Genomic DNA, 22,396 nt, shown 5'->3' with positions numbered 1-22,396 from the left:
CCCTGACCTGGCCATGAGAAAGTCACCCGTGAGATAAGTGGGGACAGATGGTTTCTCTGTTCCCAGCTCTGGGTCTGACCAGCAGCCTGCCTCCTTCCATTCCACCCCCGCCCCCTGCCCCCATTCCCTACCAGGGCCTCTTCCTGTGTACATGTATCCCACGGCAAATGAAACTGAGTATGATCCAGGCCTGCTTCCAATTTAGACTAGGTTTTCAACATATCTGACTGGTGTTAAGTGTGACTTTATCATTTGAGTGTTATGGAAATAAGCAAATGTGATTTTTACGGAGACCCCCAAAGTTAAGTTGTTTTTTTCTTTGCAGATACCAATGACTGCAGTCCTCATCCTTGGTAAGTGTGGCAACCGTTTAAGCTAGTACTTGGCTGTAAGGTGATGGGAATCTCCAGGGATGAAGTTGAAAATGTAGGTTCTGATTCTGGAGATCTGTGGTGTGGGGCTGTGTGTTTCTAACAAGCTCCCAGGTGACCCTGTCCTGCTGCTCTGTGGGCCACACTTTAATTATCCAGGTTGTGTCTTCATTCAGAGCAATGATTCTCAACCTTGGGCTGCACACGAGAATTACCTGGGGAGCTTTTAAAAGTCCCAGTGCCTGGGCTGCAACCGAGACCTAGAAAATTAGATTCTCAGGGGGGTGGGACCTAGGCATCAGGATCTTTAAGCGCCTCAGTCAGCAGCAGATATGGCCTGGGGTGAAAGCTGATGTCTGTGGCAGGCATGGCTTCATGTGATGGATGGGTTGTAGACCTGGATGTTGGTAACAAAGGTCACCTTTGATTTCCTAGTTACAACAGCGGGACCTGCGTGGATGGAGACAACTGGTATCGGTGTGAATGTGCCCCGGGTTTTGCTGGGCCGGACTGCAGGATAAGTAAGTACCACTGTGTCGCATTTTCCCATGGCTTTCCTCGTCCATCCTCCTCAGCATTCCAATCTCTCATCTTTAAGGACAATTAAGACCATGGTTCCAACTAGTCTCCTTCATCCAGCTTGGATTTAAATACCCCTGGCTGATATCCTCGCTGGTCATTCTCTGGGTGGCACAGCCTGCCTTGTTCTCAGGGAGCATGTCAGCCATAGAATGACAGCTAAGCTATGAGGGGGCCCCGAGGAAAGTGTTTGCTTCCCTCGTGACGAGCATGAAACCATGGTCAAGCTGTTGTCCACGAAGGCAGCTGGGTCTCTGGCTTCTAGAGACTGTTCTGTAGTCTAGGCCCGAGAGAACTGATTAGAATCAAAAAGTGAGAGAAAAACCGAATTCTGAGGGTTTTTTCTACTTTTAAAAACATCTCTCCTCTCCCTACACACATACACACACACACACACACACACACACACACACACACACACACACACACACAAGTGCAGAACTTGGTTGGTCTTTTTCTCATATTCTTTGAAATTTTAGTGGTATTTGCAGTCCCACAGTCTGAGATGGACTGGACTTCAGCGCTAGATGGATAGGTTGTATCTGCTTTGCCTTCTAAATCAGGCTTTGGCATAGGACTGTCGGGGGGCCACAGTGGTCCCACCTGTTTCTGTAAGTGAAGTTTTACTGGCACTTGGCTACACTTTTGTTCTTTCTCATTGTCTGCACCTACTTATAGCGTGCCACCAGAGTCCAGTCATTGGGACAGACTCTACGGCCTAATGGAGTTCAGATTCTCATTCTGACCCATGATCAGGGAGCAGTTGCCAGACTTGCTGTGAAGTGTACAGTCAGAAGAGAAAGAACCTAAGGAAAAAATGCTGCCTCTCCAAATGTTCTCAGCTTTAGAAGCCAGGACAGGGGTGGTCGTTGGGGGCCAGTGGCAAATAGAGGCTTTATGAGCGATGAGTGATCTGTTTGTTGGTGTATGTGGAAATTCGCCAAGCTTGTACTTAGGATCTGGATGCTTGTTCACGTTTGTCAAAAATAAAAACCTCTTTCCACTAAAGCCTGAACTTGAACCCATTTCTCCTAGACATCAATGAATGCCAGTCTTCCCCTTGTGCCTTTGGGGCCACCTGTGTGGACGAGATCAATGGCTACCAGTGCATCTGCCCTCCGGGACACAGTGGTGCCAAATGCCATGAAGGTAGGTGTGCTAGGGTCTGGCTGCCTGTGTGTCTTCTGAGTTGAGTGGGCATTGAAGTCACCATTTGACTTTTCACACTGAGGGCACCATGCTCAAGGAGGAAGGGAAAAGCAGGAAGGTAGCTGTTGATTTCTGTTGCCACAAAATCACTGTGTAGCAAACTTCCTTAACTCCTTAAAACCCAGTGGCTTGCAGTATCCATTTTTGTGGCTTATAGCATGATGGGTGAGCAGAGTAATGATTGCAGGTCCAGTTCTGACTGACTGATCATCAGCTCTCTCTGAGGCATGTACTTTTCACAATAGATGACAAGCACATTGGGGGAAGGGGGGTAGGAGGCAGTTCGACTGTGAAAGCTCCATTCAGGGGTCTCTCAGGTCACAAGTGCTGACACTGCTATGGTCACATGACCAAAAGTGAGCAGTCAGTGGGGATGGCCAGTGCCCGTGCCTGACATTGCAAGAGGAGCTGTCATCATGTGACAAAGGACATGGGTGTAACTATTTCTTAACAGGGAGGGGGTAAAAAGTTCAGAACTATGATCCAGTCTGTGGAAAAGGAAACTCCTCCTCAAGTGTCTCCACCTCTCAGTTTCAGGGAGATCTTGCATCACCATGGGGAGAGTGATACTTGATGGAACCAGGTGGGATGATGACTGTAACACCTGTCAGTGCCTGAATGGACGGATCGCCTGCTCCAAGGTAGGGCAATGGAAGTTGCTATAGTTCTCAAGTGTTAGTCATGGGTAGACATTCCTGCTAAGCCACTGGCTCCTGTTTTCTCCTCCACAGGTCTGGTGTGGCCCTAGACCTTGCCGGCTCCACAAAGGGCACAGCGAATGCCCCAGTGGTCAGAGCTGCATTCCAGTCCTCGATGACCAGTGCTTTGTGCACCCCTGCACTGGTGTGGGCGAATGCCGATCCTCCAGTCTCCAGCCAGTGAGGACCAAGTGCACGTCAGACTCCTATTACCAGGATAACTGTGCAAACATCACTTTCACTTTCAACAAAGAGATGATGTCTCCGGTATGTAACTTCTTTAACCGGGGATGGGAGTGTGTCTGCTTCTTTCAAAGCAGTATGGCAAATGAGGGGGTCCATCTACTTCTCTATAGCCATAAGTTGTCTCTTAGAATGAAGTGAGGCTTGAATCTAGACAGTTGAGGCCATGAGCCTTTTTTCTTCCATTGTTTTACACGAGTGTTTACATGTTTTTGTTTTTAAATCATTGCAGGGTCTTACCACCGAGCACATTTGCAGTGAATTGAGGAATCTGAATATTCTGAAGAATGTTTCTGCTGAATATTCAATCTATATAGCCTGTGAGCCTTCTCTGTCAGCAAACAATGAAATACATGTGGCCATTGTGAGTATAAGACCATTTCAGTGCTCATTATTTGATTACCAGGGAGTTAAGTTAGGCAGTATTAAACAGCAATTGCATCGAAAGCATCAGTTATCCTTGCTGTGGTGTTTTTTTGAGTGATGACTGCCATCTGATAATTCACTTTTTTTCTAGTCGGCGGAAGACATCCGGGATGATGGGAATCCTATCAAGGAAATTACTGATAAAATAATAGATCTTGTTAGTAAACGTGATGGAAACAGCTCACTTATTGCTGCTGTTGCAGAAGTCAGAGTTCAGAGGCGTCCTATGAAAAACAGAACAGGTGGGTGTCCATTTGGAACGTATCCTTTCCTGGTGGCTGTGAAATTGATTTGACCACATCGTCCAGGAAAGCCATCAGCTAGGAATGATGACAATCAGTCACCTATTGCATCTTAGAAGCCCCCTTTCTCGACTGAGGAAACTCAGATCCATCAATCTACTTGCCCAAGGTCACAAAACCTATGTTGGTATTGGCTGATGAAGGCAGAGAGATGCACCTGACCCTTCCCTGCCACTAGCATGCTGTATGTTCTCTCTTGTTGGCAAGCTCCCATGAAGGAGTGTGATCTGGATCCACTGCAAAGTCCTGGGGCAGAGAAGTACCTGCCCTGAGCTGTTGATGCTGCTCAAAGGCAGCTTTGGCTTTTTGATTCTAGCACAGCTAGTTGGTCCTGAGCACTTCGAGGCTGGATGGATGGCTTGATGGTCTGTCAGGATATTCAAATTCCCCTTTTGATGATCTGGAGTGCCACCATTCAGGATGATCAGAAACTAGGGCTTCTGACTCTGGGGGAATTTGCCTTGTTAATGCTTGTATTGGTTTTATTTTGACTCTGAAATTGGCTTTGATCCTGAGCCACCAAAGTAGCCAGACTCCCTGGGACCAGAAGCAACCCCTGTCCTGTGAAGTTGGGAGGGACCATAGGAGTGCCTCTCTGTTTAGCAGGTGCCTCTGCAGACAAATATCTTAGAGGGTTGTGAAGTGGCAGACTGTAGCTGCAGTTGTGAAAAGGGACTTGTCCCCACAGTGCCCCTCTCAGGAACTGAATACAGGAGAACCACTGTTGGTGTTCTTCCGTTCCCATGGTGATAGCTCTTCTTTCTGAGTTCATTGGTCTTTTGCCTATCTTACAGATTTCCTGGTTCCTCTGCTGAGCTCTGTCTTAACAGTGGCTTGGGTCTGTTGCTTGGTGACAGCCTTCTATTGGTGTGTTCGGAAGCGGCGGAAGCCCAACAGCCACACTCATTCTGCCTCCGAGGACAACACCACCAACAATGTGCGGGAGCAGCTGAACCAGATCAAAAACCCCATTGAGAAACATGGAGCCAACACAGTCCCCATTAAGGATTATGAGAACAAAAACTCCAAAATGTCCAAAATAAGGACACACAACTCCGAAGTGGAGGAGGATGACATGGATAAACACCAGCAGAAAGTCAGGTTTGCCAAACAGCCAGTGTACACACTGGTAGACAGGGAGGAGAAGGCCCCCAGTGGCACACCAACAAAACACCCGAACTGGACAAACAAACAGGACAACAGAGACTTGGAAAGTGCCCAGAGCTTGAACCGGATGGAGTACATCGTATAGCAGACAGTGGGCTGCCACCATAGGTAGAGTCTGAGGGCACCCCGGGGCTTGTAGTTTCTTTAAACTGTTGTCGTATTCCAGTCTGAGGCTGTTGACGTAGAATCCTGTGTTAATTTAAGTTTCGACAAGCTGGCTTCCACTGGCACTGGTAGTTTCTGTGGTTGGCTGGGAAATCGAGTGCAGCGCTCACGCTATGCAAAAACTAGTGAATGTGCCTGCGTGTACATTCCCCTGCAGCCGACAGACACATCGGGGCTCCCAGGAGCTGCCCAGCCCTAGCCAGGAGCTTCCACTTGTGCCAGCGGTCCTAATGGTGACGCAGCATTAGGATCATAGTTCTATTTATATTTATTGACTCTTGAGTTGTTTTTGTATATTGGTTTTATGATGACGTACAAGTAGTTCTGTATTTGAAAGTGCCTTTTTGCAAGCTCAGAACCACAGCAACTATCACAAATGACTTTATTATTTATTTTTTTTATTGTATTTTTGTTGTTGGGGGAGGGGGGCTTTGATGTCAGCAGTTGCTGGTAAAATGAAGAATTTAAAGAGGAAAAAATGTGTCAAAAGTAGAATTTTTGTATAGTTATGTAAATAATTTTTTTTATTAATCACTGTGTATATTTGATTTATTAACTTAATAATCAAGAGCCTTAAACCATCATTCCTTTTTATTTATACGTAATGTGTTTAGAACTGAAGGTTTTTGATAGTGTTGTAAGAATATGACTTTTTTCCTTTTTGGTGAACTTTTCTCATTACATGTTGCCTGTAAGCCAAAATTAAGGTGTTTTGGAATAGTAGTTTCTTTTGAAAGGATAAGATAGGCTTCTTCACCTGGGAATACTGATGGAATTTTTTCTTTCCGATGTCAGGTGTTCAAACACTTCCTTTAGAGCATCACTTTAAGACATGTTTTAAGGACTGACTGGGGCAGATTGAGAATTAGTCTAGAACAGGTTTTTTTTTCCTTTTCTTTTCTTTTTTTTTTTTTTTTTCCTGCTTTAGACTTGAAAAGAGACAGGCAGGTAATCTGCTACCGAGCAGTTTAAGGGAATGAGCTGAGCTATGATTTGCTGTAGCCAGAATGTGAGTGGTTGAATCTCATTCAAAATATCAAATTGTGTGAAGGCGGAAGCACACCAATCTTACTTTGTAAATTCTGATTCCTTTTCACCATTCGTATGTAACGCTGAACCACTTGTAGATTTGATTTCGTTGTTGTCTACTGCATTTAGGGAGTATTCTAATAAGCTAGTTGAATACTTGAACCATAAAATGTCCAGTTAGATCACTGTTTAGATTTACCATAGAGTACACTGCCTGCCTTAAGTGAGGATATCAAAGTGCTATTACCAAGTTCAAGATCAAAAAGGCTTATAAGACAGAGTAATCCTGGTTCACCGTTGAGACTGGGAAGATACTTTGTATTGTCCTATTAGTGTTATATGAACATAAAAAATGCATCTCTGATGTGTTGTTCCTGGCAATAAATTTTGAAAAGTAATATTTATTAAATTTTTTGTATGAAAACATGGAACAGTGTGGCCTCTTCTGAGCTTATGTAGTTCTTGCTGGCTTTTCCATCCCACTGTTTGGTGCTGGTCATTCAGTCTGATGGAGCATCTGGAAGGGGCCAGGGTGACGCACTTTTGGAGGCTTTCAAACAGCAAAGCTTATCTGAGTTCTTAAAAAGAAAATCTTGGGGCTGCTGTGAAGGCGGGAGCTATGGGATCCCTCGATTCCCTGGTTATTTGACAAGTGTGAATACTGCTTGAATAAATACCACTGGATTAATGGCTTGCAGTGTGGAGGTGAATTGTTTGGGAGCACTCATAGGGGATGCCCACTGCACTAACAGAGTTTTAGACAGTTTGGGATTGGTGTGGGATGAAGACAGAGACTTAGTGCTCTCTTGGGTTTTTTTTTTTTTTTTTTTTTTTTTTTTTTTCTCCTCCTAGCTGTTTGGGTTGGATTAATAATCATACCCTGCTGTCATTATGTAACACACCCTATGGCTTTATGTGTATGCCTATCCCTGGAGGTTCACTTTGCCACACGGTGGGTAGTCTGATGTTGGGGTCCATCTAGTTACCACCTTGACCCAGGGAGTGAGTATTGGGCTGCCTCAACATGCAGACTTTGGGTGACGGATATCTGACTTCCTGAGAATTTCTGTTATCAAACTCTCCTCCGTATCTGTAAAGGGCAAGAGCTGAGGCTCCTGGTGGCTCCAGGGGCCTTGTCTGTTCCCACACGGCAGGGTTCAGGAAGCTGGCCTCTGGTTCTTCAGCAAGGGATGAGTTGTGAAAGCCACATGGACACATTCCAGGGGCTGTGCAGAGTCACCAGGAATTCCCTGCTTCTGGGTAGGAAATCAAAGCTTACCTTTCTCAGAACACTCCCCGGCACCTAGCATTCAGGCTTGTCCACAAGCCCCTGAACTGAATGGTATAACACAAACGGGGTTAGCCGACGTTGAAAAGGCATGTTCTGTTTTTGTCCTTGGGAAGTTTTCTCTTTTTCTACCAGGCTAGGGATTATTTGCAGGTGAGCAACTCATTTTAGAATGGATGAAGGGTTTTAAGTGTCCCCTGAACCTCTGCATGAACAGAAACCATCAAAGGATTCAGTGTCTCTACCAGCTCTAAGAGTGCCTAACAGTGTTTTGTTTGGGTGCCTCATTGAGGTACTTCAGAAGGACCCAGATAGGGATGAGTTTAGATTCCCACGACATCTTGCCTTGATGAAGCAATACTTTGTCATTAATCTCTGTGGGTAGACAGCTGGTTTCTGCAAGGTGGGGTCAAAAAAAAAAGTAGGGACCCTATAAGCCAGAAGACAGTCTTGTTAAACAGCACCAGATTCAAATAGCAGTCTGAAGTAATACCTTGTTCTGGTGGTTTGTAAACTTGGATTCTGCAGGACTCCAGAATTCCTTGGATAGCTGCCAAGTAGTTTTGTGCCAAGAAAAAAAAAATTAATGAGCTTCTGCAGTTCTCCATTCCAGGAGAGAAGTGATCTTGAGATTCATGGGTGTTGCCTTGACGAGCCTTCGGTCCCGACACTGAGTAGTGGGAGGGCATAGGTCAGACTCCTGTGGGCACGGCCTAAAGCCAGGATTGCAGAGAGAAAAGGAAGCAAAGCAGGCCTGGTTATGCTGGGGTCAGGGGTAGAAAAGAGGACTGAGCTTCAATACTCCCAGAGATGTTCACAGCCCTCCTTAAAAAAGCATTGGGAGAGAAAAGTTCTAGTCCAGAATCTCACTAGCCCGAATCCTAAGGTTAGAATATACCATGAGACACCGGACGACACTTAACCTGAAGCGGGTAGCTTTACCTGAGAAACTAGCCCCAGATTCTAGACAACTGCGAAGTAGGAGGCAGGTGGACACTTTACTTAACTAAATGCAGGTGAGACTCTCAAGAAGCATGCCTCCCACTTTCTTCAGTGCAGAACTCCAGGCCCATCCCAAGACCCTGTAGGATCAGAACCCACCAAGGTAGGATCTTAGCAGCTACATTTCCAACAAGCTTCCGCCTCCGTCCCTTCCCCCTTTTGCTTACACACAGTAAAAATTGAGAACAACTCCACTGAAGTACTAAAGTATATGCTCTTCATTAATTACAATGTTTTTCCTCCTTGTTAAATGAAATTAAATAGCCTGGAAGCCAGTTTGTTGCTAAATTACCACCTGACATCATTTTTAAGTAAAATGATTACACTGCCCCTTAAGCAAGTTGTGGTCTATGTGATTCATCTTTATTAGCTGATCTGAGGGTCAGTGAGTCAAAGTTAACTTATTTAGTAATATTGCTTTGGTAGAAAGGAGCCAAAGAAAGAAGAACGTATGGTTCCCACCTTCCTAAATGTTATACCTGCTTGTTTCACAGTGAACAAGTAAGCTGCTAAATATCAGCTGCTTTTAAAGAAAAAACAAAACAAAATCTGTCCCAGAGGCCCTTCGGGGTTTGGACTTCAGCTGAACGAAGCTCCACCACTTCCGTTTTGACTGGGTTGCTTTCTTGCTTCTACTGGGAATAAGAAACAGGAGTTCAGAGGTTCCCGGGCTGGGAAGACATAAGCATGGGGTTATGGGAAGCCTTCTCCTGCTAATGTGTATTTATACTTTGTAAGCTCTGATTCATCCAAGCACTGGAACACAAATCTGCTTCCTGAGGTTCAGTTTTTAAATAGATAGTTTGCAAAAACAACAATTATTTTTCTTAACATTTTTCCCCCACTGCACAAGCAGCTAAACCTCCTGGCTCATACTATGTCAGACTCTAACAATGCCAACAAATGGCTTGGTTATCTAAGGTAGAATGGGGCCCCCTAGGCAGTTCTTTGAGGTTCTTGTCCCAGAAGCCTTAAAAACAAAGTTTAGAGGTCATTAGGACAATCTTGTTGCATCACTTCAATTTCATGCGATTGTTTCTCGGTGTACTAAAGGTAAGGAATTTTCCTTGGTGAGCAATTGCTTTCTGGTGGTCATGGAAAGGGCAAACAAGGTTGGGAGTGGGTGCTTGCAGGACTGTGGCAGTGTGGTCGCCTGGCAGTCAAGGGACCTGTATGGCATCCTCTGAGACCGTGTCAAAAGGGTGTGGCCCCCTTGCTTTGGACATAGATTCTAGCTGCACTACTTGCTCTTGCATGCCAGGTACAACCTTTCTGGCATAGAGTGTGTTTCTTTCAAGTCCAAAGCAGCTTTTACAAGTCTCAAATTATGTATCATTATGCACGGGTCCAGTATTAACCTGTGATATGCAAGTCAGGGAAATTATCTTACAGTAAAGGCTCTTAAATCCAGTAAGAACCTTGAATGGAAGTCTGCCCATAGCCTCCGCAACCCACCCCTCTGAAAATACCCACACCAGAGTACTAAGGGTTGAATTCTTGATCCACAGAGCAAAAGCAGACACCAGCAACTTGAAAGATGCAGCTTTGTTTTAAAGTCATATTGTCCTGGCAGGGCACGTGTGGCTCCTGGTGATTCCAGGGGAGGCACAGGTTTGCAGCTGCCCCTCTAATGACTACTCAGGTAGCCATACTGATTGTCCCCTCTGTGGTTAGCATAAGGAGGGTGAAAAGCTTCTTTGCTTCATCCTCACAGAGACATGTGAAAAGTTGAAAAGTCTTCATCACAGAGTTGCCGAACGCTAGTATAAGCAGTGATCTTCCCCATCAAAGGATCCCAGAAGGGCAAACTGAGGCCTCAAGAGGTTTGGGAATTGTTCAGACAGCAACAGCCAGGCCTAGAACTTGGGAGCCCTTCCTTCCCGGGCTGCTCCGTGTTGTGCTTCATCTGGGAACTTACCAGATTTATACCAGGATCTAGCCTTGGCTGAGATCTCCATGAAGCACTGTGATTTGTGCTAAACAGGAAATAAATACAAAAGCTCATGGAGCCTCCAGGGAGAAGACACCTGTGCCATACTTGAACTGCATTTACCTTGATAGTGGCATCTCTGAGTTGGGGAGAAATAGGTATTTTCTGAATCACAGATGAAGTCCTAGCCCTTTGGGGCTGTTGCTTTGTTCTTGGGAAGTTTTGGACTTCCTCTTTAGGTTCTGTTTCATAGAATTAGAAAATGAATTGCAGGAAAGGGGGTTCAGAAAGGAAACAGACAAGTCTCCATAGGTTTCACCCTTCCCTTGCTTGTGTGCACATGCAGTTCTATACATGTACACACACACACACACACACACACACACACACACACTCATAAAACTTCATGGGCATTTTCAAAACTGTAGTGTCACTACTGGGTCTGCTTGCTTCCTTGATGCAACCATCTTCTTGGGGTATCTGGTAGTAGTAGTTAATCAAGGCTCATCCCATGTTCCCTAAACATGCCTACATCATTGAGAAGACTCCTTCTATATTATAGTAGAAAAAAATCATCTGATCATTTATAATTACTAAAATCCAGATTGAATGAATGAGCCAAAAGTGGTTATGTGCACTGGGTATCTGGTCCCTACAGCTAGCTGCTACAGCTATGTCTTCACAACTGTCTGGTCACAGCTCTGCTTTCCCTCACTAAAACGCTACTCACTCCCTGTCTTCTCCCACTCAGGCTGATAAATTAGAATCACCCCCCTGAGTCATCTTTTACCTATCTGTCCCTATTTGCAATGTCAGTGTGGCCAGACCATCCCTCTGTACCAGGTACCCACGAAGGAATGGTTTGGATAAACTCCATCCTGTGGAGAGAAATATAAATCCTCCAAATTCAAGTTGGAACCCTCAAATACTCTCAGTGGGTTCCCTATGGCTTTGTAGTGTTGGAAATAAATTTTAGAAAGTTCATATCACAATGCAGCAGCATAGGGCAAATGTGGATGGCCTTCAGGTTTGAATAAAACTAAGGCAATGTGCCCCTGGGGTAAAGAAAAGGGAGCAGGATGGGATGAGATGGGAAGAGGGTCAGGTCTCATCACGCCCTCCTTTCTCCATCCACACCCAACTATCTCCAGCTTCCTGGGTGTTCTCATTTGAACAACGCTGGCTGTAGTACAGTTACCAGAGAGGTTCTAAAATATTTCTTCCAGCACTTCTGCTTCCACACTGGCCTGGCTCATCATTTGACTGTTACTTTCACCCTTTTGGTGTGCAAGCCAGACCGTATGTATGCTCAAAGGCAAGAGCTTTTGGGCCAGACTTCCTTGATTCCAGTAACAGCTCTTCCATCCACATTTCTGGTTTTGGAATTTTTTCCCACTAGGGCCTTGTTTTTGTGCTTTGGGTTTGGACCAACTTGGAGATTTCCACAATTCTTTGTGCCTCAATTGCTTTGCCATGCAGTATTGAAAACACTATAGGAAAAAGAAAATAGGCTGCTATTAGTTTTTCAATTGTGATATGATAAGATCCATTAAAAGATGAAGGTATTCAGTTAGATGGACACTTATCAAAGAAGAGGTACCGGCTGGAGGATCTAGTGGTAGGCCAAAATCTGTGATGGCCTTCAAGGATTCCTGGCCCCTTGTTATTGAACAAATACTGGTACTACAGTGATGGATGTTTGTAAATGTAATGTCTCACTTGGGTAGTCATTAAAATATAAATTTCCCAGGGACACCAGATAGTCACAATACCACAATAATGTTTTTTGTTTGTTTTTAGAAGAAAAATGTCTCTGGTCATGAAAGGAGATGTCAGTGAACTCAGTGTATGAGATATTCAAGGCAATGGAGGTGTCTCCATTAATGAGGTGGAGGAGGGCTCATGGCAAAGACTTAAGAATGGCTTCTAGGAGATTCTTGGCATAGCCAGCTGGGTGATGGGCACCCTTTACCTGCTGTTGCAAGGAAGGAGGTAGCAGTGCAAGGGAGTTCAGGGATGGACCTTTGCCTGGTTGAGCCTTCAAATGAGGATAAAATGTAACTAACATCCCAATTTCAGTGTTATAAGGCACTGAACAGAGGACCTGGCTAAAGGGTGTCATAAATGATGAGGTAATTGATTTATGCACTAAATCCATAGCAATTTGTTATACAGCAATGGAAAGCTACAACCCTCTTATAAAGAGGATTGACCCAGGCTGTGCTCACATCCAGACACTCTGGTGGTGACTATACAAAGGGTTGCCTTTTTCCTTGATCAGTTCAGTGCCTGCTACCAGTATAGCAGAAAGAAAAGCCCATTTAGGATGAGAATGAACTATAAGACTACAAGAAACAAAACAAACAAAACCAAGCAAACATACGAAAAACAACTTGGGGCCCCGTTAAAGTCCACACAACTGTGTGTTCTGCATGGATACATTGCTGACTATAGCCTTTGACTAAAGCAGTTCTTTCTCCATCCTCCCACTAAAATCAGTGCCCAGCTCAGGTGCCTGGCTTTGGGACATGGTATTGGATCAGTTTCCTATTGTTGTGAAAGGACCTGACATTTGACTACTTTTAAGCCGTTTTCAGTAGATTGGGCATTCTAGAAATACTTTTTGTAATAGTTCCTCCCCTATAGAGCTTTTCCCAACAATTATGTACACGCCATGCCTGTCACATTGCATAGTGGTCTTCTCCACCCCGCCCCCCACCTCTGGATAGAGAACAGACTAAATGTCAAGACCAACCTTCTCTCTCCCTTGTCTTGCTCTCATGTGCTGGGCAGCTGGTCTAGGCAGACATGCATAGCTGCTAGCAGAGCAGCCAAGGGATCTTGCAAATTCAGTGGGCATTCCTAAAATATTATAGGACTGTGGGATTAGACCTAACAAACATGTAAAACAAGAGCCTAATTCATGTACAACCAGGGTTCAAGAGAACATCAGATTTGATAAGAAATGTCATCTTCAAGGGAAAGCATGCTGTAGAAAGTTCATAGATGAACTTTCCAATTAGAGACTCTTTAGTTTCACAATAAAACTCTTAACAGTAGATACACTCCTCTGCCCCCTACTCCTTTACACAGAGAGGCCCTGGTTCCAGAGATACTTTTGGATGGACAGAGCCCTTCTCACTGGTGAGCCACTAGAGAAAGCTTTCCCACGTGTTTCTTGTGCATCTCCTACTGTGCAGAATGGCACAAGGAAAAGCTTACCAGGGTAGCATTTTAAGGGGGGAATATGTAAATAAAACCATGCTGCTGTTTCACAAGCTTCTGGCATCCTTAGAGGAAAGAGGCTTTTTCCAGGCTCCTCCTCCTGGGATATGTACCAAATGCCCAGCCCAACTCTGCTTTACCAACTCAACCTTCCTCTGACAAGAATGGATGAGCTGATATGAGCCCTCCCAGGCACCCACAGTGGCTTTGGGAAAGAAACCTGTGTTGTCACCAGACAGGCATGTTAAGGAGTCACTGGGCCTAGAAAAATTTCCAGTCATCCCATCACCTGCCTCCTCTGGAGAAGGGGCTGCCAATCTGCCCACTGCTTTGGGGGCAGGTGGAGAAAGGGTGTGAGGCATTTAGTAAGAGCTAAGTGTGTGTGTGTGTGTGTGTGTGTGTGTGTGGCGTGGTGAGTGTGCTGAGCACAGTGACAAGCAGCAACAGAAGAGCAGGCGAAAGGGCGTGGGAGACTGGGGACTCCTTTATAGCAGCTCTTCTGCCCTAAAGCAAGTCAAATCCCTGCTGTGGAGTTGCTTTCTCTTCCTCCCTTTTGAGTCTTCTGTGCTGAAGTGACCTCTTCCCCGTGGAGGTCAGCGCTCTGCTCACCCTGACACAGTCGCCTTCTGGGGCTTGATCGCCTTAGAGCCCCAGGAAAAGATGTCTCCAGCTAGTTTCTGAGAGAAAAGCTGTAGTAAATCTCCTGCAGAAGTTGGTTTTCTTTTTAAAGAAACCACAACACACACACACACACACACACACACACACACACACACACACACACACGTCTTCTGGGAACTCTACAAAAAGCAACAGACAAACGCAAACTGTACATCATTATAGAAGCCTCTCACAACTTACTTTACCCTCTAATATAAATCAGGCTGGTTAATGAATGAGGTTTTAAGAAATGTAACTGAACTTAAAACACAAGGTCAGTATCTCATCCTAGGTAATCCTTTGCAGGATGAGAAAGTCTCCCGGTTTTCCCACAGGGTTATTTCACATGCGCTTTCTGAGCCAAAGTATTTTAAAAGCATTCGTTCTTCCGTTGCTCTGCCAAATGCTAGCTTGAGATTCACATGTGCTTTTAGAGAGCCTATTAATGATATTAATGATCATGGATCAAAGGCAAACCCCAGAGGTTTATGTAGAAATTCCAGACAATTATTTAGGCACTTTGAAAACTCATCTTCCGAATGAGGGTAGCAGTATCTCAATGTGGGGAATGGTGTGTGTGTGGATGTGTAGGATCTAACACAAGAGAATAGAGGAGCCTCAGAAGTAAAGGAAACACATCCCTCTGATTAAAATGCATAGCTATTAATTGACACCTTGTCCCTAAAGACTTCGTTGTCTCATTTGTCTGAAAGCAGGTGTACTTTGGATTTGGAGGAAGCCCTCTTTTAAGGGATATTTGTCTCAGTCAACCCTGCCTCTCAACATCCAGGATTTACATACGTACAAATAGCCCATTTTGAAAAAGTAGTTCTTAACTATGGCATCACATGAGAATCATTGTTTGAGGGGCTTTAAAAATACAAAAATGCAGGCCCAACCAACCCCAGGGAGTTACACTGAGCTACAAGATACATAGGTGATTCCAACTAGGGTCCACTGTAGGGAAGCCTTTCTTTTTTCTTTTTTCTTTTTTGGTTTTTCGAGACAGGGTTTCTCTGCGTAGCTTTGCGCCTTTTCCTGGAACTCACTTGGTAGCCCAGGCTGGCCTCGAACTCAGAGATTCGCCTGCCTCTGCCTCCCGAGTGCTGGGATTAAAGGCGTGCGCCGCCGCCGCCGCCGCCGCCGCCGCCGCCGCCGCCACCGCCGCCGCCGCCGCCACCGCCGCCGCCGCCGCCGCCGCCACCGCCACCGCCCCCGCCCCCACCCCCTGGCGGGAAGCCTTTCTGAACAGATGGCTAAAATTAACATAAGGTTGTGGTATGCTTATTTCAGTACTTAAACGGCTTTGGGCTACACTTAAAATATTAGACAATTTTGACAGATGAAGGAACTGAAGCCTGAAAGGGCAGCCTATCTTTTGTGTGGGTTTTGCCACACAGTGTACCAAAACACTAAGAAATGGGATTACCCATTCAGTCATTCTTCACATTTCACATACAGCTCTCATTACTTCCCCCAAAGTGACACTGAAACACATGTGGAGGGACTGGTACAGGGGCCACCAGAGAACTCTATTTCCAAGTGACCAGAGGCCCAAGGGACTGAACGTCAAGGTGATGCAGAGAAAGAGGTGGTGCAGAACTTCAATCAGTCCTGAATCAGGACCAGATGCTCATGCAACATGTGAATGAGTTCACTTGGGAGCAGGACAGAGTTCTCTGAGAAGGTGTCAAGATCATGAAAAGCCCTTCCTAAGAGGTCCATTGAAACCCAGTGGGAACAGACTCATACTGTTAAGACAGCTCAGAACCTTAAGGGTCAATTTAATCTTAATGATTCTCACCAGGTTTCCTAAACCTAAATCTTTAAGGCTGGTGGTTCAAATGGTTCCTTTAACTTAACAAGATTTCCAAAACCCAAGAAATGCTCCTGGGAGGAAAGACATTCTTACAAGCAGAACATAATTGAAGAATAACATGTTCAGAAAAGGGTGCTTTGGATATGCATTATTTGAGCTTAATTCACTTGTTTTTGAACAGCATCTCTCTCCTCCTCCTCCTCCTCCTCCTCCTCCTCCTCCTCCTCCTCCTCCTTCTTCTCTCTCTCTCTCTCTCTCTCTCTCTCTCTCTCTCTCTCTCTCTCTCTCTCTCTCTCTCTCTCTCTCTCTCTCTCTGCAGAGGCAGGACCCAGACTTTGAGGTCAGTGGGAGCTACGTCGTGAGTTTGAACAAGGGGATATAGTGAGACCTGCCCCCGCCTCCTGCCCAAAGTAAGCAATTTGGAAGACAACACAAAACCCAAGTATTTATTCATAAAACAGGTACATTTTCACTACATAAGTGGTTTCATTCTCAGGACGGACTATTTAAGCTACTTAACTGAGAGGTCCAGGGTTCTCCTGGAGATTTGGCAGTGTCTAATTCCCCCTGGAAACTCATCCTGTGAATCTGTCAAATTACCACCTGTTAGCACCTACCAGCTGCTGTGGGGAGCCAAATGCATGGTTTGACTGCGTTTTGCTTCAATAAACTACAATTCACAATCTCCAGTAAGAATGGTGATGGAAACTTTGATGTAGCATGGTGATATTCTGCTGCTATTGAAACTTACCTGGCTGGCTGTACTTGAAGACCAGTCTGAATGAATCCACATGATAAAGAAAATTTCATCCACGCAAGGCCCTGTAATGCTACTTATTGACATACATTTGCTCCTTGTCACGTTAAATATATATATAGAAGCAAAATTAGAGGAGATTCTGCAGATTTCTGAGAATTTAATTATACCCTGGAACTGCAAGACTGGTGATATATATGATTAGATTTCTGTACTTGAGTTAACTTCATTTTACAATGCTTAATTTATTTTGTACTGTGGAAAGCTTTAAGCTATTTAAGAGAAACCAGTTTAATTTTGACTTTTTTTTTTAAACTTGCTCTAACATGTTTCAATTCATCACTGTTTCAATACTGGGGAATGAACTCTCTTGTCTTGACAAACCAAATGCAGTGATTTCCTCATAAGAGAAAAGAAGAAATTAAAACAATTTCCATATTCCAGTCTCAGCATGCTGCACAGCCAGGTTTTTGGCTCTTGAGAAGTTGCTTGTGATTCAGAGGGCCATTCACTACCGTTTTGTGGAAATGTTACAGTAAAGTCTGCCAAGGAGCTTAAGGAAACACAAATGCCGCCACTGATCCTAGGCCATTCTCTTGGGCATAGAAGTTTCCTTCCCTATGTGTCTGCCCCAACTGGGCTCTTTCTGAAGCCAAAGGCACAATCTCTGCTGGAATCCAAATAGGCCCTAAAACGCAAAACAGTTATACTGAGACCCCATCATCATCTCCAAGATACAATTTGAGAACGTTCATCCAGAGATAAACTACATTCTCCAGGAATCAAACTACATATTTTTTTGTGACTTTTTCCTTCTTATTTGTATCTTAGGGATCAAATCCAGAGTCCTACACATGCAAAGCACCCACTTCATTAAGAGCCCATGAGTCTTGTTTTTTAAAGAAGGAAATGCATTTCCATATTTCTTTAGCATGCAACAAGGGAGCAAAACCCTGTAGCCATTCCTCTATTCCCAGTGCCAAGTGACCCTTTACACTTAACGAGTCATATGCCTATCTGGGTGAGTTAACCTCCAGTGGCAAATAGAAGCAATTGTGCAAGAAAAATATCAGATTATTTCCACACTTTGTTTGTCTGTTTGTTTCTTTTGAGATAGGGTCTCACTATGTAGTTCTGGCTTTCCAGGAACTTACTATGTAGATGAGGCTGGCCTTGAACTCAGTGATCTGCCTGCCTTCCAAGTGCTAGGATAGAACCGGGCCCAGCCTTTCCCACAGGATTTTAAATGCCCCCCGTCCCGTGAGGAAAAAAAGAAAAAGACAAAAAGACCTAACCAACTGTCATTTATTAGAATGTCATTTGAAAGTACATAGAGGTGGCTTAGAATCCCAGATACTGAGAAAGTTCTTTAGTTATAATAACATCAATAGAATTGGATGGACATCTCCTTTAAGTGTCAGAATCACAGGGACCTGAATATAAATTTATTTTGAAGTATCAAGGGATTAAAGAACTTGTTTTTGACTATCAACACTGACAGGGTCTCAGACTTTCAAATGCCAAATTATTACAATTGTTAAGAATATAAAAACTCATATCATTCCCAACAGTAGAAAATATTTAATACCCCACCTGATAAGTAACAAAACACTTGGGATTACTTTTCCATTTGTACATATACTCATAAAGAATTGTAAAACCACTCAAGAAACAAGAGATGCATATGTGTTTCAGATACACTGAAGAAAAATGCTTAAAGGCAAAATTCCTTAAACATATGCCACAGTGTGGGAGCCCAGAGCCATTCCCTGCTAATCCTGTTAAAATCCATTGTGCATGAAGGCTGTGAAAAAGACCACATCTATGTACAACCCAAATATACTATTTTTTTTCTCCCCAGTCACAATAATCATTATTTCTTACAACAGAACAGATTTGAAAAACAAAACATTTCTTGAAAGCAAATCTTTCATTTAAGTACAAATAAGTGCTGAGTATGACCTTAATCATTAAACAATTAAAACCCTGTTTATTCCAGGTCAGAATATCTTGATTCTGGAGTGGGAAGCACCCATTATCTCATAAGACTGGCTTTGACTTTAGGATCTTTCTGAGTGATCTGCTTCTTGGTACATAATGGGGGCTGCTCATGCTTCCACTGAGGATTCAAACTGCTGGAAATCGGCTCTCAAGAAAAAAGCTGGGGGAAAGGAAAGGAACACCAGCAAGCAGTTTCTGGTCCTTTGAGGCTGGCATGGTCAGATGAAGCTTCCAGGTTGACAACTTAGGGCTTCTTGTCTTTCTTGAGAGCAGGCTATACAACCAAAGAGAATATTTTAATGCCCTCTGAATTTTTCCAAATTGGGAACTGGAATGGGCACTGAGCTCCCTTTGGGTTCTGGTCTGTCCTAACTGTAACTGCAATACTGGAGGCATGAACACGGACAAGGGCAGGCCTGGACCACACAGAACACACCTCTCCCATGTCTTCGCCTAAGGCTGAGATGTACATTTCTGGCAATGACAGCTCTCACAGCTCCCTAGGTGCTGTGTCCATCCTATAGGAGAACCTGGGAACTAAGTGACACACACACCAAACCCAATCTAAATGGTTCACAAGTCCAAGGGAGCACAGGGGTGTACATGTCCACGGGTGGCCCCGGTTGATGGAAGCCATGGTAGCCAGTCTGGAGGAAATAATTCCGAGGGAATCATCTTCAACGTTAGTGTTATTTCAGAATCACAGCTCCTCTCAAACTCCAATACTTGCATTTTGCACAGAACCACATACTGAGAACCACAAATGTATTCTCACTGTCAGGTACGCAGTTTGAGGAGCAGGGGGCCTGCAGCACACGGCACTGTCCCTCTGTATTCTATCAGGAGTTCTTCACAGTGATGGGGTGAGAATGCTCAACATTACTGACTGCTCCATGGGGTCCTATATACATGTTTTTCTCCTTGACAGGTGACTATCTGTCAATACAATATTTTCTGGAGACAGTTATAAACATGATGAGAAAGTAACAAGCTTATTAGAAAAACAGCCTCTAGGAGGTGACTGTGAAGTCTAATCCCAACACAAACAGTTTTTTAAAAAGACTTGTTTCATGTGTATGTGTGTTTTGCCTGCTTGTATGTATACATACCATGTGCAAGCCTGGTGCCCATGGGGGCCAAAAGTGGGTGTTGTGTCTCCGGGATCTGGGGTTCCTGATGGTTGTGAGTCACCTTGTGGATCCTTGAAACCCAACCTGGGTCCTCTGCAGGAACCACAAATGCTCTTAAAAGATGAGACATCCATCTAGCCTCTAAATATGTGTTTATTTAAAGTAATTACCCCAATTCTTTTCAAATCCCAGGAACTAGACACTCAAGCTTTTCTTGCCACTACATCCTCTGCTAGAACTTTGCAATTTCTTTCTCTTTTTGCTCGGGCCTCCTTGAACTGTAGCTAATCTTTCATCAGTTGCAGCTGAGACCGTTTGCTGCGCCTGCCCTGGGCTGTTTGTCATGAGGTGTCTGGAGGAGAGATTTTCCAAAGCATGCAGCTTGTCTTGAGCTGTGGCTTCTGCCAGATCTTGATTCAAAAGCAGCCCTGGATCTGACAGCTCTAACGCTGGCAAAACACCGACAGCTGTGCTCTTCTCCACCAGCACGTCTCCTGGGACGAACCCATCACTTCCAAGAGAAACTCTCCTGCGGTGGTCAGAGTCTTCGGCAGAGCCACAGTTCCTGCCTTTCTGTTGTGTCTTGGCTGCTCGTGGACTTTGCTTTGGACCTGGTGGTGCTGACTCATAGCTACACAGAGGGCTCCTGCTTAGAAGCCCCGACTTTAACCACTCCCCGGGATGAGGTTGTTGCCGGCTGCTAGTGTCTTCTGGCTGAATCTGAGAAACATTTTCCAGCTCTTGAACAGGAAGCCCCCGGTGGCTCTTGGCTGCTTTTATGTCATCCTGTGCTTGACCCATGGATTCTGACGGGAGAACGGCTGAGGCATCCCTCCTCCTTGGTACCACGGTAATGACTGAGTCACTAGATCTTCCAACAGGGTCCTTGCTGCTCTGTGATTTGCTCCCAGCACTGCTTTTTGCTTCAGTTCTTCTCACACTAAAAGGGACAATAATGACTGTATGGCATGTGAGATTCACAATGACATGAATTCCTCCAAACCTGTACCCCTTGGTTGTTACACCTGAGAACAAGGCAGGTGCCAGCCGGATTCTCAATACCCCAGCATATCTAGGAAATCCCCAAAGTGTATGTTGAATATAGATTGGATTAAGTAATAACCTCCACATTTTCCACTAAACTAGGGTATGTTCTAAGTTTTCATTGCTGGTTCATCAAAGGAATCATGATGGAATCACTTTAAAATGGAATCATTTTAACTAAAGCAAACAGGTATGCATTTTCAGATGTCAGAAGCAAATACTCCCTGGGGTTGATATACTGACTTTTACTAACAGGGAATGCTTAGATAACATTCAAAGCACTGGATGTGTGTGCACATCCACACATATTCACAAATATGCACACACACAGTTTATATTTGTGAGTAAATACTAACCTGAAAATTCCCTCATGACATGACATTTTAAGGTATTTCTCAGAAGGTGTCAGGTTTATTCATCAACCATATGGGAATAAGCCTCAGTTAAATGGACTTGGTCAGTCCAGGAAAATATTCAGAAAACTAACATTAAATAAAGTACAACCACGACAAGCAGTATATCTACCCGATCTGTCTATCTATAGATCTGTCTGTCTGTCTATCATCTATTTATGTATATATCTATTATGGATCTGTCTATTATCTATCTATCTATCTATCATCTATCTATCTATCGATCTATCTATCATCTATCTATCATCTAACTATCATCAATCTACTTATTTATTATTTATATATTATCTAACTATCCCATATCTATCTATCTATCTATCTATCTATCTATCTATCTATCTATCTATCTATCTATCTATCATCTATCTCCCTATCTCCCTCTTCTACAGGATACATAATAGACAAGACAAACTTTAACTACAAAACAAACTTCCAGGGCAGGACAGAAACTTCATAGGAAATTGAGAGACTAAAGCCCTTAATTTTGGCAAGGAGTTGACAACAGTACATTTACAAAGAGCAAGAAACTTCTTCAGCCACTAAATTTAAGCATTGAAGCTGGATTATTTACTTTGGCTAAGCTTTGTGGAAAAAAACCCATAAATATGTTGCAGTAAGGGGCCCAAGGACTGCCATAATTACACGAAAGTCAGCAAGCATCTCACAAAGGGAATGTAGTTTTTAGGTCTGTCTGCAGTTACCTCAAGAGCTGTGTGAAACACACCAGCAGCAGGTGCTTTTCATCTTCAAAGAGCTTGTAATTAATCACTCCTTGCGACACACACACCTGTGAAGCAAGGAGTCTATTCCCACTGTCCAGAAAACAAGAGCAACAGGAAGGTGGGAAGGACATGTATTAATATATGGCTGTGGGCCAGACCAATGGCAGAGGGGCTTCTTGATTAGGTTCCATACACTCTCATTAAGTTAGAGACTTC

At 44.2% G+C, this 22,396-nt stretch overlaps 2 protein-coding genes across 12 annotated transcripts in view; one reads left to right on the top strand and one right to left on the bottom strand.

The window, feature by feature from the left end:
• Positions 1 to 22,396, top strand: part of Jag1 (jagged canonical Notch ligand 1) — a 59,625-nt gene that overhangs the window by 28,705 nt on the left and 8,524 nt on the right. The window contains exons 19-27 of one of the 3 annotated variants that reach the window (XM_076570717.1): positions 326 to 353; positions 807 to 892; positions 1,986 to 2,099; positions 2,691 to 2,800; positions 2,891 to 3,124; positions 3,333 to 3,464; positions 3,618 to 3,768; positions 4,623 to 5,103; positions 16,433 to 16,588. In XM_076570717.1, coding sequence (XP_076426832.1) covers positions 326 to 353; positions 807 to 892; positions 1,986 to 2,099; positions 2,691 to 2,800; positions 2,891 to 3,124; positions 3,333 to 3,464; positions 3,618 to 3,768; positions 4,623 to 5,080 — 1,313 coding nt within the window. In that variant the 3' untranslated portion in view covers positions 5,081 to 5,103; positions 16,433 to 16,588. Of the gene's footprint in view, positions 1 to 325; positions 354 to 806; positions 893 to 1,985; positions 2,100 to 2,690; positions 2,801 to 2,890; positions 3,125 to 3,332; positions 3,465 to 3,617; positions 3,769 to 4,622; positions 6,883 to 16,432; positions 16,589 to 22,396 lie in introns of those variants that run through there. The other 2 variants (XR_013050788.1, XM_016002234.3) reach the window with 2 other exon arrangements.
• Positions 5,739 to 22,396, bottom strand: part of Slx4ip (SLX4 interacting protein) — a 189,698-nt gene continuing 173,040 nt past the window's right edge. For 8 of the 9 annotated variants that reach the window (XM_076570721.1, XM_042276331.2, XM_076570722.1 and 5 more), the window contains one exon: positions 18,162 to 20,941. In XM_076570721.1, coding sequence (XP_076426836.1) covers positions 20,197 to 20,941 — 745 coding nt within the window. In that variant the 3' untranslated portion in view covers positions 18,162 to 20,196. Of the gene's footprint in view, positions 11,900 to 18,161; positions 20,942 to 22,396 lie in introns of those variants that run through there. The other variant, XM_042276330.2, reaches the window with a different exon arrangement.

This window comes from Peromyscus maniculatus, chromosome 4 (assembly GCF_049852395.1).
Source record: "Peromyscus maniculatus bairdii isolate BWxNUB_F1_BW_parent chromosome 4, HU_Pman_BW_mat_3.1, whole genome shotgun sequence".
NCBI classification, from domain to species: Eukaryota; Metazoa; Chordata; class Mammalia; order Rodentia; family Cricetidae; genus Peromyscus; species Peromyscus maniculatus.
The sequence above is the reverse complement of the archived record's forward strand: the minus strand, read 5'-3'. Positions and strand labels throughout refer to the sequence as shown.